General features: G+C 43.8%; 1 protein-coding gene across 2 annotated transcripts; it reads left to right on the forward strand.

Annotated features, from left to right (window-relative positions):
- The first annotated feature begins 1,306 nt into the window (after positions 1-1,306).
- mettl4 (methyltransferase 4, N6-adenosine) lies at positions 1,307-12,384 on the forward strand. Of its 2 annotated transcripts, XM_066680814.1 has the most exons (8): positions 1,307-1,610; positions 1,943-2,008; positions 3,450-3,810; positions 4,106-4,175; positions 8,387-8,561; positions 9,741-9,847; positions 11,288-11,370; positions 12,111-12,384. In XM_066680814.1, exons 1-8 carry the CDS (start codon positions 1,392-1,394, stop codon positions 12,323-12,325), a joined length of 1,296 nt encoding a protein of 431 aa, XP_066536911.1. In that variant the 5' UTR covers positions 1,307-1,391; the 3' UTR covers positions 12,326-12,384. The 2 variants fall into 2 exon arrangements, with proteins under 2 accessions (XP_066536911.1, XP_066536913.1); XM_066680816.1 differs by lacking the exon at positions 11,288-11,370 and having other exon boundaries at positions 12,111-12,276.
- The last annotated feature ends 1,188 nt before the right edge of the window (positions 12,385-13,572 follow it).

A 13,572-nucleotide genomic window follows, 5' to 3' on the forward strand; every position in this document is an offset into this window, starting at 1 on the left:
ATCATTTAGTTTACCCAACTTAATTACATTTTTGTACCAGTGGTATTCCCTTGCTCAGTTAACGTGATTTTTACTATTTTCAAACAGAGTTGTGTAGTTGATGTAACTTCACAATCATTCTGTTCTACTAAAATATCTACTAAAACTCCGTAGTGACCTACATCAACTCCTAGGTTTACCCAAAATATGTAAAAGTTCTAGAGATGCTTGACATTTACAATATTTGTCTTAGGTAGCTTTTTAGATAAAAGTACAAATGTAACTGTTTCAGAAGTAAAAAAAAACCAACCAAACAAACAAAAAAAAAAAAACCCATTATATATATATATATATATATATATATATATATATATATATATATATATATATATATATATATATATATAACATCAATGTATCATAGGGTGACCAGACGTCCTCTTTTACCCGGACATGTCCTCTTTTTTAGACTTAAAAAATGTCCGGGCGGAATTTCACAAACGTCCGGGATTTTGTTTTTCTAGCGCTTACATAGAACTTCGAGAAGTTTCGTTCACAAACTAGTCCCGCTCTTCGCTACTCCGATTGGTTCGCTTGAGTGAGAAGGGGGCGTGGTGAAGTAGCCTAAAATCTTCTGATTGGACGGTCTGACTGTAGAGCTACCGTTATTGGTCGATAAGCTTCTCTGTAAACATTTAATTGGTCAGTCTGCACGTCAGTAGTCCTTGTTTACGTCAGGCAAAACTCATATACCCACCCTCATCTCGAGCAGCTATGCGGAAACGTAAATGTAAGTTCTCGGATGAATTAAAAAAGAAATTCCCATGTTTTGTGTAGCAAATAAAGGTGTAAAGGACCTAAAAGCACACGTCGGTTCAGCTAAGAATACAACAGCAGCGAGGGGCGAGAGCTCATCACCCCCCAAGACGTGTATCCTCTTTTTCACCATCTCAGATCTGGTCACCCTAGTGTAACATCTACATGCCCTCTTCAGATTAAAAGGGTTCTCGCACCGATTCAGGTTTTAAATACTAATCACAATCTGGTCCTGTGGAAGAGAACAGAGTGTTTATTCTTGAGTGACTTAAGCAACACACTGAATTAAACAATTACATTGTGGTTGTGTCTGCCCCATTATACGTGCAGCGAATTACTCCGAGATTATTCTCAAAATTATGACTTTATTCTCTGAAATTCTTTACTTTAAATAATAAAAAAAATACTTTGTGGCAACAAACCTGACCTAAAGTAGGGAGCGTATGACATGCGCAGAATCTGCGTTTCTATAGCGCCGCCTCGTTGCTCTAAGCCCGAGCCGTAGTGTTGTGTCATGGCGCTGCGCTGCACAGTGTACAACCGCAGTAAACACTGAGCAGTTTAATCGGTTTGAATGGTTTTCTGGACTTACTCCAATGTCTGTCATATTCTGTAATGATCGCGGATGGCTTTTAGACTCATGTTCTCTCATAAACCAGGGCTATGAGCGCTGTTTTTGTGTAAATAAAGGTTACTTTAGGTGCAAATTTAACAAGCGCTTTTATGAAATCTCAAAGCCATACATAGAGGATAAAATCAAGGCAGACGTTTTAAACACTGAAACACAGGACAAAATCGACATGAAGACACGAAAGGTAATGGAAGTGGTTTATTTCCACTGGACCGTTACAGATTTTCGTTTGTTCGTTATACCGTAAAAGTACTCAACGGTTTCAAAGCTGTGCCTCAAACGACTCTCTATGAAATTAAGTTGTAGCAGAAGATGAATTAATGTACAGAGTTGTCTTCTGACTAGAGGATGTGTTTTCAAAGAGATAAAGGAAATGACAAACAGGTTATGTCATTTGACCAGAGGTGCCTAAACATCTGCATTTGACTGTCACGCTTCTAAGGCCCAGTAACAGCAGGCCGGTGTGTAACTGGTAGGTGTTTCTTGTTTCTGAGATATGCTTGATTTCTCTTGCAGAAAAGGAAACGGAAACACAGAGATCTGAATCAGGGGGAGATAGATGCTGAAGCCTACCATGAAAAGGTGACATTATTGCTGATGAAAGGGCTGTAATGGGATGAAAAGGAATGTAATGTTCTTAATTTTCAAATCATTTTTGCAACCAAAACCCTTTTATTTCCGGAATGTACCAGGTTTTCCTCCATTTATGAGTCCCCACAAGGGTGTGGTCATGATTAAAACAGTTTTTGCCCAGAATCTCAAACACATTTAGCCCACTTAGTATCATTTAATTAATTAATTCATTCATTTATTCATTATCTGTAACCACTTATCCAAATCAGGGTTGCGGTGGGTCCGGAGCCTACCCGGAATCACTGGGCGCAAGGCGGGAATACACTCTGGAGGGAGCGCCACATACTCAACACATTCACTCACAGACTCACACCTATGGACACTTTTTGAGTCACCAATCCACCTACCAACGTTTTTGGACCATGGGATGAAACCCATGCAGACACAGGGTGAACACATCACACTCCTCACAGACAGTCACCCGGAGGAAACCCACGCAGACACAGGGAGAACACACCACACTCCTCACAGACAGTCACCCGGAGGAAACCCACGCAGACACAGGGAGAACACACCACACTCCTCACAGACAGTCACCCGGAGAAAACCCACGCAGACACAGGGAGAACACACCACACTCCTCACAGACAGTCTCCCGGAGCGGGGCTTGAACCCACAACCTCCAGGTCCCTGGAGCTATGTGACACTACCTGCTGCTCCACCGTGGCGCCCCCACTTTTTATTAGAATTCAGAGCTTTCAAAACAGGAGTGAGAATTATTGGAGTAAATAACTTATGACTCCATTACAGAAAATTCAGCACAATTTGACAGATACGACTTAAGAAAAATCATTCCAAGTGGCTTAATGTGAAATGGCCTTTTGTAGAGAAATATATGGCCTCACATAATTTAGACATTTCACACGGGCACTGAACCCAGACAGAGAGGGACTTAACAGTATTTCTTTTAGATGAACTATACCCTCACTCACAATCCAAAAGGCTTTGTATCTAAGTCATATCTTAGAGATTGTGTGTTTTGTGGCATATTTAATTTGTGAACAAATGATTATGGTTGCTGTAAGCTTAGAGGGTTACACTGTTGCTATCCATGTGGCAGACTGGGGTCTGATTCCCAACTAAGGCAGCCACAATACCCATAAAAGGACTAGGAAAGTCTTCTGATGCTACATTTTCCTTGTAAATCAATAAATAAGTGCTAAATGCTGTGAATGTAAATAATTGTATACCTCTGCGGAATCTAGATATTGTGATAAAAAATATTAATAACTGATTCACATCTTGAATCCAGAATGTTTTAAAACCATAAAATATCCTTATTGTTTACACAGCATTGGTGCATTTGTGTTAATATTTGTATTTTAAAGTTTATAATCTAATCCCAGTCATTCTTCCTCTTTATCTTTGGGACATTCTTCTTGTAAAACAGGTCCGACTGTTGGTTCTGGAGGGCAGTGAACCTCTAATTAAGGCTGGACATGGCTGCGGATTCTTGACCAAAGTTTTACGTATAAACCTAACTAAACCAACACCCGTTCATGAGTGCCAGCTCTCTTCCCTGTGTGACATGGCCAAGCAGCTGCTCTCAGCAGAGAACTGTGATGCCGCTCCTGTACAGTCTGTTCAGGGCCATGCGGATTTGGATTCACACCTCGACTTATTTTCACACCTCACAGAAAACGCGGATGACTTCGCCCGAGTGGTCACATTAATGGGAGAGAAGTACTTCCTGCCTCCCCGCAGCCGTTTCCTGTTGTCTGATATTACATGCTTAGAACCTCTTGTTAAGAGTAAGTTCAGCCAACTACTGTCTTTTTTTATTGCTTTTGAAATTTTCTTTTAAATGTAAGGAACAGAGAGGAAAGTAACCCACAACAGCCTACATCCAATTTGCATATATTCTTTTCTTTCACTTTCAATATCCCCATTAATCAGATACGCAAGATCATATCATCCTTAAACTACCTTACATGGGCTGCCTATTTAATCTGATAGTCCTTTAGTTTCTTTGCTTCCCTTTGTGTAGTTCATTATCTCAGTCAAATGATTTTTATACAGTTTACTATATTTTTCTTCTTCCTTTAGGTGGGGAGAAATTTGACTTAATAGTCATTGATCCACCTTGGGAAAACAAGTCTGTGAAAAGAAGCAATAGGTAGGTTTAACTGTGAACTCATCTTTCCTCTTTATACACTGCGTAATTCATGTTGTAGCTGGTATAGTGTATTGGGGTTCAATATTATCCAGCTCTAATTACACATTTCAAATGTGTGCCACTGCCAGGGTCATAGTGTCCTGGGTGCAATCTGTCTGTCAGGAGTCTATCCCTTGTGTCTGTATGGCTTTCCTCTGGGAGCTGTAGTTTCCTCCCACAATCTAGGAAAAACATATTGGTCATTTATATAGGGTGTGTGAGAATTCACTGTCACTGGGTAAGTGTGTGATGCCCTGCAATGGAATAATGTTTTTCCTGCTTTGCAGTTCCTCACATCAAATAGCTGGTATATGTTGAGCATATTGGTACAGACCCCCATGGGACAGGATCGAACCCAGGACCCTGAGACCCTGGAGCTGGTGGTGGCTACACTAGATGAAGTGACACTTTACTGTCCCTTAACGATTCACTACTAAGTATTTTTACCTTAGAATTACCCCTTCAGGATCATCGTGATTCTTCATTGACCTGTAACAGGGAGAATTGAGCCTCTGTCGTTACTACTCCAGGTTTAGAACTGCAGAAACTGCACTGTTACAACCTCCAAAACAAAACAAACCGACATTAGCTGAGCTCCTTCAACTTCTCTTGAATGAAGGATTACCCTATGTTCACACTAGCAGGCGATAAAGCAACAAGCATCCAGTCATTTCCTATGGAAGAACGCGATTTGTAGCCACAATTCAAAGCGACAAATCAAGTTGAGATTTTCTCAACGTTATGCAAATGAGTTAGGACATGTGAAGCAACATCCTAAACGACTGGCTGCAAGAAATTATTTGAACCAATCATAGACACAGGGTGCATATTTTGGCCAGCTCCTGCTCTCTGAACACACCCAGCTCCAAGAAAACAGGAGACAGACTTGGGGCGATGTAAGCGACTTGTCGCCTGCTAGTGTCAACGTAGGGTTAGAGCTCAGCTGCCCACAGTCTCTCTGGTGGGTCTTTTCTTCCTGAAAATGCACCCCTTCCTCAGAGAGTGTCAAGTCTGGTTGACTAACGACACCCATCTCCTCAGTCAGCAGGATAGTATGACTAATGCAGCACACCTGTTTTTAAAAGGGGAGAAAAAACAAAACATATATTGGTTTCTAGCACATAACATGCACCCCCACAAAAAAAACGTAGAGTATGAGAAAAGGTAAATACAGCAAGCATTTGCCATGAGAAAATGCATCTGCTCCAACATTATAGCAGATTTCTTGTGTATAACATCCAAGAAATCATCCTGGATTCAAATGGCAGGGTGGCATTTTACTTAAAAGCAATTTGACACTTGGTAATGCATGTTTGTAGGCTGTTGTCTAAATGAATGGGACCGAAAGACCAAGAAGTCTAGTCAAGGGATCAGTCACAACTGAGAAATGTTTACAAAATCCTATTTAACACCCAACCATACTTAGGATTTGGTGCCATTCACGTCGCATAGTGGGAGTCAGGATATTGACCATAGCGCATTTGCCCAACCTAAACTTTAGGGACTGATGGAAACACTCGAGTACCTTGTGGCTCATGTTTGACATGTAAAGTTTTCATAACCTAAGCAAATAACATGGACAAACGTTAGTACCTTGATCCATCTGAATTGATTTGAGCGGCCCAAACAAAGGAAAAACGCTATCAGTGCTTGAACCACAGCACGAACCGTAATTTTACGCAGGGGTATAGCTTCTGGAAAATGTGTGGCAGTACACATCATAGTAAAAAATAATTACCTGCTCAAGGGTCCAGCACAGTCAATCAAAATTCTCTCAAAGGGCTCACATATGACAGGAATTCGGCACAAAGGAGCTGGAGGAATAACTTGATTCTGCTTTCCTGTAATTTGACACATGACACGAATGGCAATAATTTAATTCCTTGTCAGAAACAATGCTTGAGAATGTGATTATAGGATTTGGTGATGCCCAGATCTCCAGCCCATGTTAGGGACAAGATTTGTTGCACATACACCGAGGGGTATCGCAGTCTGAAAGATAATATAGAGCTCTGGATCTTTATGTGAACTCCATTTCACATCAACAAATCAAGACACTGATTTATCAGGTGTTCCTGAGGTACTAGACATGGAGAAGTTTTTAGCTAAACATCGGTCTGCCTGTTGGGCATTCACAAGCTGTTGATGACAAAACTGCCAGATCTCACAGCTCAGGGACCTGGAGGTTTGTGGTGTGTTCTCCCTGTGTCTGCGTGGGTTTCCTCCGGGTGACTGTCTGTGAGGAGTTGGTGTGTTCTCCCTGTGTCTGTGTGGGTTTCCTCCGGGTGACTGTCTGTGAGGAGTGTGGTGTGTTCTCCCTGTGTCTGTGTGGGTTTCCTCCGGGTGACTGTCTGTGAGGAGTGTGGTGTGTTCTCCCTGTGTCTGTGTGGGTTTCCTCCGGATGACTGTCTGTGAGGAGTGTGGTGTGTTCTCCCTGTGTCCGCGTGGGTTTCCTTCGGGTGACTGTCTGTGAGGAGTTGGTGTGTTCTCCCCGTGTCTGCGTGGGTTTCCTCTGGGTGACTGTCTGTGAGGAGTTGGTGTGTTCTCCCTGTGTCTGTGTGGGTTTCCTCCGGGTGACTGTCTGTGAGGAGTGTGGTGTGTTCTCCCTGTGTCTGTGTGGGTTTCCTCCGGGTGACTGTCTGTGAGGAGTGTGGTGTGTTCTCCCTGTGTCCGCGTGGGTTTCCTCCGAGTGACTGTCTGTGAGGAGTTTGGTGTGTTCTCCCTGTATCCGCGTGGGTTTCCTCTGGGTGACTGTCTGTGAGGAGTGTGGTGTGTTCTCCCTGTGTCCGCGTGGGTTTCCTCCGGGTGCTCCGGTTTCCTCCCACAGTCCAAAAACACACGTTGGTAGGTGGATTGGCGACTCAGAAGTGTCCGTAGGTGTGAATGTGTGTGTGTGTGTGAGTGAGAGAGTATGTGTGTGAGTGAGAGAGTATGTGTGTGTTGCCCTGTGAAGGACTGGTGTATTCCTGCCTTGCACCCAATGATTCCAGGTAGGCTCTGGACCCACCGTGACCTTGAACTGGATAAGGGTTACAGATAATGAATGAATGAATGAATGAATACCAACATAATTCATTGTTCAACTCTACCTAATGCAACGGCTCCTTCACATGTCCAGTCTCAATTCCCTGGTATGTTACAAATAAGCCGCAGAAAGTCTGGTCTGAGAAAGGGAGAGCACTTGCTAAAGTAAAAGACTGAGCAGCCCCGGTATTGTAAAATGTGGATTGGTTTTAACACAGTGTCATCCTCCAATCCAACTTGACCCCTAAAAGTGAAAGGCAGATAATTATGATCAGTACTACAGGTGTTTTCACATAGGCCTTCGCAACCCTGTTCAGATTCATCAACACAGGCGTTTCTTGTTTCCTTTTTAAAGTTAAACAGTGAACAACAGTTCGCCCAGGCTTCTGACATTAAATAATGTTACTACTGTCATAAGCTTTGGGCATAATGTTGTTCACTAAAATTACATCGTTTGGCACACACCCCTTACCTTTTGTGTCTAAACAGAGTAGTCTAACTAACTGCATGTATAGGTGTGCCCACAACCTCCCTGTCCACCCAGGACTGAAAACCCACCCTAATAAGCAGAGTAGCTTGACTAATGCAACACACATGTAGAGAAAAGGGGGAGAAAGGCAAAAAACAGCATGTAACATTCACTATGTAACTTTTGGAGGCAGGCAGGTAACCACCACCCCGTCCTTGATTTCAGGAGAGTGCTGTGAATGTGAATTAAACTCTGCAGCTGTAGGGGGAGTCCAGGAGCAAAAAGACCCAATCTTACGTGGCTTTCCTTTATCATTTATCCTGTGTTTCTCAGTGAATGCAATAACAAACATTCCCATGACTGATAGAACATCCTGTTTAAATTCAACCAATAAGTCTGATGATGCTGGGCCAAAAATAGATTCTGGAAAACATTGCTTTGCTATTATTGCTCATTGGTCATTACTAGAAGCATCTCATGCTGCAGGAATGATAAAGTCTGTCAGGAGTCAAATGGTAAAGCAGCAAACTGAACCAGGGTTGACTTGGAAGTGGGCTGAGACCTTGTTTGATGCGAATCAGCCACACTTGTGCACCCAAACACTTTGCCTCTAGAAAACACCCATTCTTTAGACTTGTGCATCAGTGCCTGTTGTTCCCTCTGTTTCTCTGAATGACAGATATAGCTTCCTGCCGCCAACTCGGCTCAAACAGCTTCCTGTCCCAGTGGTTAGTGCAGCAGGGTGTGTGGTGGTTACTTGGGTAACCAACCGTCCTCGGCATCTTCGCTTCGTCAGAGAGGAGCTTTTCCCGCACTGGGGAGTCAAACTGCTGGCGGAGTGGCTGTGGGTCAAGGTGCATTAGCCAACATTTCACACACTGTTACTGATTATGTTGAGAATGATAAAAGTAAATAATCTTTAAATAATCTGCCTCATGAGGACAGACGAGGGAGGCACAGTGGCGCAGTACTGTCACAGTCACACAGCTTCAGAGACAGTGAGGAATTTGGTGTGTTCTCCCTGTGTCCACTTGGGTTTCCTCCCACGGTCCAAAAACACACGTTGTAGGTAGGTGGATTGGCGACTCAAAAGTGTCTGTAGGTGTGTGTGTCACCCTGTGAAGGATTGGTGCCCCCTCCAGGGTGTGTTCCTGCCTTGTGCCCAATGATTCTGGGTAGGCTCTGGACCCACCATGACCCGGACCCTGGCGGCTACAGACAATGAATGAATGAATGCGGACAGACGACCGTTGGAACGCTGCCAATTTAAACAGATGTCTACGTAGTCAGTGATACTGCAGCTCACTAGGTTTTGGGACAGACCTACAGCTGTACACAGTCTGATTCTATGGGGTCTGTCCCAAAAACCAGTGAGCTGTTTAGGTAGGTACTGACTACGTAGACAGCGTTCTAACGGTCATCTGTCCTCATGAGGCAGATTTGTTAATGCGTTGCATCCTGGGATTGGATTGCCTTCACGGCTGAGGAAGGGTTGGCTGCTTCCTTAAAATTCGTCCAGATGAAAATATTTTAGTAGACAACATAATGAGGTATCTAAGAATTTGGACAGCCTATGGAGCGTACACACTGATGTAAAATGATCTCTAGTTAAGACAGCTCACTAGGTTTTGGGACAGACCCTCGACAGCTGATGATGAGCTTAATTTCACAATAGCGTCCACTAGAGGATGTAAAGACCCCTATTGTGCTGTGGAGACGTGTAGCTGATTACTCTGAAGTGATAATAAATCCAATAAATCTGGCATGAGTGGAAGTGGATTTAACCTCCAGAGCTAATTATCCAGCATCAGTTTATTTCACACTTAGGTTGATAAATGCCATCAGATCCCCACAGAGAAAATCCAAACACTATTCTAAAATGGGCTGGGAAATCATTAAGTGGGTCTACAAATGTCTATCTGTCCAAACCTTTTATTTAAGAAGCCTGTTAAACAATGTACGACACCAGTATGTGGAGTATAAGTGACACTCTTGACATTGACGTGTTGAACTTGAGTTGTGTCTGTCTGCAGGTGACCCGGACGGGTGAGTTTGTTTTCCCTCTGGACTCACCGCACAAGAAGCCTTATGAAGTTCTGCTACTTGGCAGGATCAACGCTAACAGTGACGACACATTTAGGTAAAATCTCTGGTTGAGTTTATTTTGTTGTTGTTTGGTTTAAAGTTTAACTGCAGTTCTTCCTTTCCGTGAAAAATCATGCAAGGTGTAAACTGTGCTGGAATAAATTGAACCTGGCTGCTTTTATATTCATTCATTGTCTGAAACCGCTTATTCAATTCTGGGTTAAGGCGCAAGGCGGGATCACCAGGAGGGGGCGCCAGTCCTTCTCAGTAAAATACGCTCACACACTTACACATACAGACAGTTTTGAGTCTCCAAACCACCTACCAACATGTGTTTTTGGATTGTGGGAGTAAACTGGAGCACCCGAAGGAAATCCACGCAGACACAGAGAGAACACACCACACTCCTCACAGACAGTCACCCGGAGGAAACCCACGTAGACACAGAGAGAACACACCACACGCCTCACAGACAGTCACCCGGAGGAAACCCACGCAGACACAGAGAGAACACACCATACTCCTCACAGACAGTCACCCGGAGGAAACCCACACGGACACAGGGAGAACACAACACACTCCTCACAGACAGTCACCCGGAGGAAACCCACACAGACACAGGGAGAACACACCACACTCCTCACAGACAGTCACCCGGAGGAAACCCACACGGACACAGGGAGAACACAACACACTCCTCACAATCACCCGGCGGAAACCCACACCGACACAGGGAGAACACACCAACTCCTCACAGACTGTCACCTGGAGCGAGGTCCAGGGGTCCTTTTGCAGCCAAAACTCTGTGATGCTAAATTTATAACCCTATTTTCAACTATTTAATGTCAAAATATAAACAACTGACTATAAACATTAAATAAAACAATGTTACTGACAAACAGGAAAATATCAGTGTATGAAACTACTCTTGTCCCTGCTCCATGGCCCAGAGTTTGACTACCTCCAACTGAGCACAGGACCCTTAAACATCATACTCTCCAGGAGAGAAGTTTTCTCCGAATATGGATAGGTTTTTGGTAGCATTGTGCATATATATATATATATAATATGTGGGAAATGTATCAGGTAAACCTGGATATTTTAGTATGCCATATATGACATGAGTGAATTTTCATTGATTAAAGGTCTTTAACATTTCTTAAATTTCAAATGAAAGGTTTTGCCTGTATTTTTGTCAGTGTGCCAGATTTCAGTCTTACTTTTAGTAACTTAGTTTGTATAACTTTACCTTCCCACCACATCGCTTGCATACAGTTGCCTTTTACCCTCCAGGATTCCACATCTGCTGTGTGGTAGTTTGTTTGCTGCAGAAATAGTAATCTTGAGAGTCAGACCCCCACTTAGGGAAGCGTTAATTAAAAGCGCTAATACTAAGGTGCAAGCAGATGAGCACCACAGCGTCCCAGTGTGTTTGTACGCCCCCCTTCCCTTCAGTGAGACAGAATTATTCATCCTGTGGTCTTGTTTGTTTCAGGCCTGAGGAGTGTGAGATCCCAGATCAGCGGCTTTTAATTGGCATTCCCTCAGCACTGCACTCCCATAAGCCATCACTGTCAGGTACACAGAAAACCACACAGCTTCTCGTCATGTTGATCAGGCGCTGCTGGCATCACACTATGTTATATTCGCTTCCACCCCAGCCAGGCAATAAATCCCAGGCCTCACTTTGGAGCCTATTTAAATTCTAGAGCTGAGTCTAAATTGCGTAAAGACATGTTTTGAGAGGCAGGATGATGCTTCACTGGGCAGCAAACCATTCTGGGCTACTTCTGTGTTATTAGATAGTCTAGCCACTCAAGGCTGTATATCATAGGGATTTATCCTTGGTTAAGAGATGATCAAGTACAAATTTATGTAAAAACTAATTAAATGTCATATTAAATATTTAATGATCTCTATCACTGCACAGAACATACTCCAGCTGCTTCAAAGCCCATGTTTGGCATTGGCATAGTGACTTTAGGTTTATGTGCAACTGCTTTTACTCTTCTACAGAGATTCTACAAACTGTTTCCATAATTGAGCGTGTCCACAATTCCTTGCCTCTTAATGTAGCATCTACAAACCATTATATAGTATGTGTGAACTATGAGAATTTTACAAGGCCTCAGCTACTCAGATCTTTTCAAATAGGTTTTAAAAAGACAGTGTTTTCCCTGTGTTTTGCAGAAAGAAAACTGATGTCTGATATTACACTAAAGAGACTCTACATTCTGTCTTAGATCCTTAAGCAAAAGAAATAAAAACAAGTGATGAGCTATTTGACCTCAGTTTTGACCACAGTGCCTCTGTTTCAGATGTGCTGAAGCCATACATCAGGCATAATGCCAAGTGTCTGGAAATGTTTGCTCGAAGTCTTCAGCCTGACTGGACAAGCTGGGGAAATGAAGTGCTCAAATTCCAGCACCACAGCTACTTCACCACAGAGAGCCTGGAGAGTGCTTGTGATGCACCTGTGAATACAAATCATCAAGTCAGGACTGAGGCAGGAGACACATCTGCCCAGCTGTGAATTAGCAAATGATTAAATGAAAATAGATACTGGATTGTTTCATGATGATGAATTTTGGATTAAACTCTTTTTTATATATTTCCTCTTTTATTGCTTCCATTCCTTCTTTATTGTTGACTGAAGTGCAGGCTGTAAAGACACGGTCAAGACACAGTTTAGGTGAAATACTATATAATTCATTATAAATATTCATTCATTCAGGGTCGCGGTGGGTCCAGAGCCTACCTGGAATCATTGGGCGCAAGGCGGGAATACACCCTGGAGGGGGCGCCAGTCCTTCACAGGGCAACACAGACACATTCACACACTTTTGAGTCGCCAATCCACCTACCAACGTGTGTTTTTGGACTGTGGGAGGAAACCGGAGCACCCGGAGGAAACCCACGCAGACAGGGGGAGAACACACTAACTTCTCACCGACAGTCACCCGGAGGAAACCCACATGGACACGGGGAGAACACACCAACTCTTCACAGACAGTCACTCGGAGTGGGAATCGAACCCACTACCTCCAGGTCCCTGGAGCTGTGTGACTGCGACACTACCTCCTACGCCACCATGCCGCCTATTATAAATATATGTTGGTGTTTCTTATTTAATGCACCCGCTGCAGTATCATAAGTGGAAATTTCCAACATGTATTAGGCAGGTGGTGCATGAGGTATGTTTGATGTATCAGGGGAAAAATACAAATTGTGCAAATGAGCCACAGTTTTACTTTAAAACGTGTATAAGTACTCATAGGAATGCTTTTGGATAAAATGTCCTATGAGTACACACATTAAAATTCAGTGTACCCTGCCCGGGAAAGGGTTACCGGGACCTACCCCTGGAGCCAGGCCTGGGGGTAGTGTCCGACGGCGAGCGCCTGGTGGCTGGGCAGCCCACGTAACCCGGCCGGGCTCAGCCCGAAATGGCAACGTGGGAGGATCATGTAGGCTCACCACCCGCAAGATCCAGAGTAGGGGTGCGGTGCAATGCCCATCGGGCACAGAGCGGGGGCAAGGGGGCCCCTGGCGTCGTGGAACTTGTCAGCGGAAACTGGTTCTTGGTACGTGGAACATAACCTCACTGGGGGGGAAAGAGCCAGAGCTGGTGCGTGAGGTTGAGAGATACCAGCTAGATATAGTTGGGCTCACCTCTACACACAGTGTAGGCTCTGGAACCAAACTCCTCGATAGGGGTTGGTCTCTCTCTTACTCAGGAGTTGCACAGGGTGAGAGGCGCCGGGCGGGTGTGGGGATACT

The sequence above is a fragment of the Hoplias malabaricus genome, chromosome 9 (assembly GCF_029633855.1).
Source record: "Hoplias malabaricus isolate fHopMal1 chromosome 9, fHopMal1.hap1, whole genome shotgun sequence".
Taxonomy (NCBI): Eukaryota; Metazoa; Chordata; class Actinopteri; order Characiformes; family Erythrinidae; genus Hoplias; species Hoplias malabaricus.

Coding starts and splice junctions, on each gene's coding strand:
- mettl4 (XM_066680814.1), top strand. CDS start 1,392: ATGTCTGTCATATTCTGTAATGATCGCGGATGGCTTTTAGACTCATGT. Junction 4,176..8,386: donor TCTGTGAAAAGAAGCAATAG/GTAGGTTTAACT, acceptor TCTGAATGACAG/ATATAGCTTCCTGCCGCCAA. Junction 8,562..9,740: donor CGGAGTGGCTGTGGGTCAAG/GTGCATTAGCCA, acceptor GTCTGTCTGCAG/GTGACCCGGACGGGTGAGTT.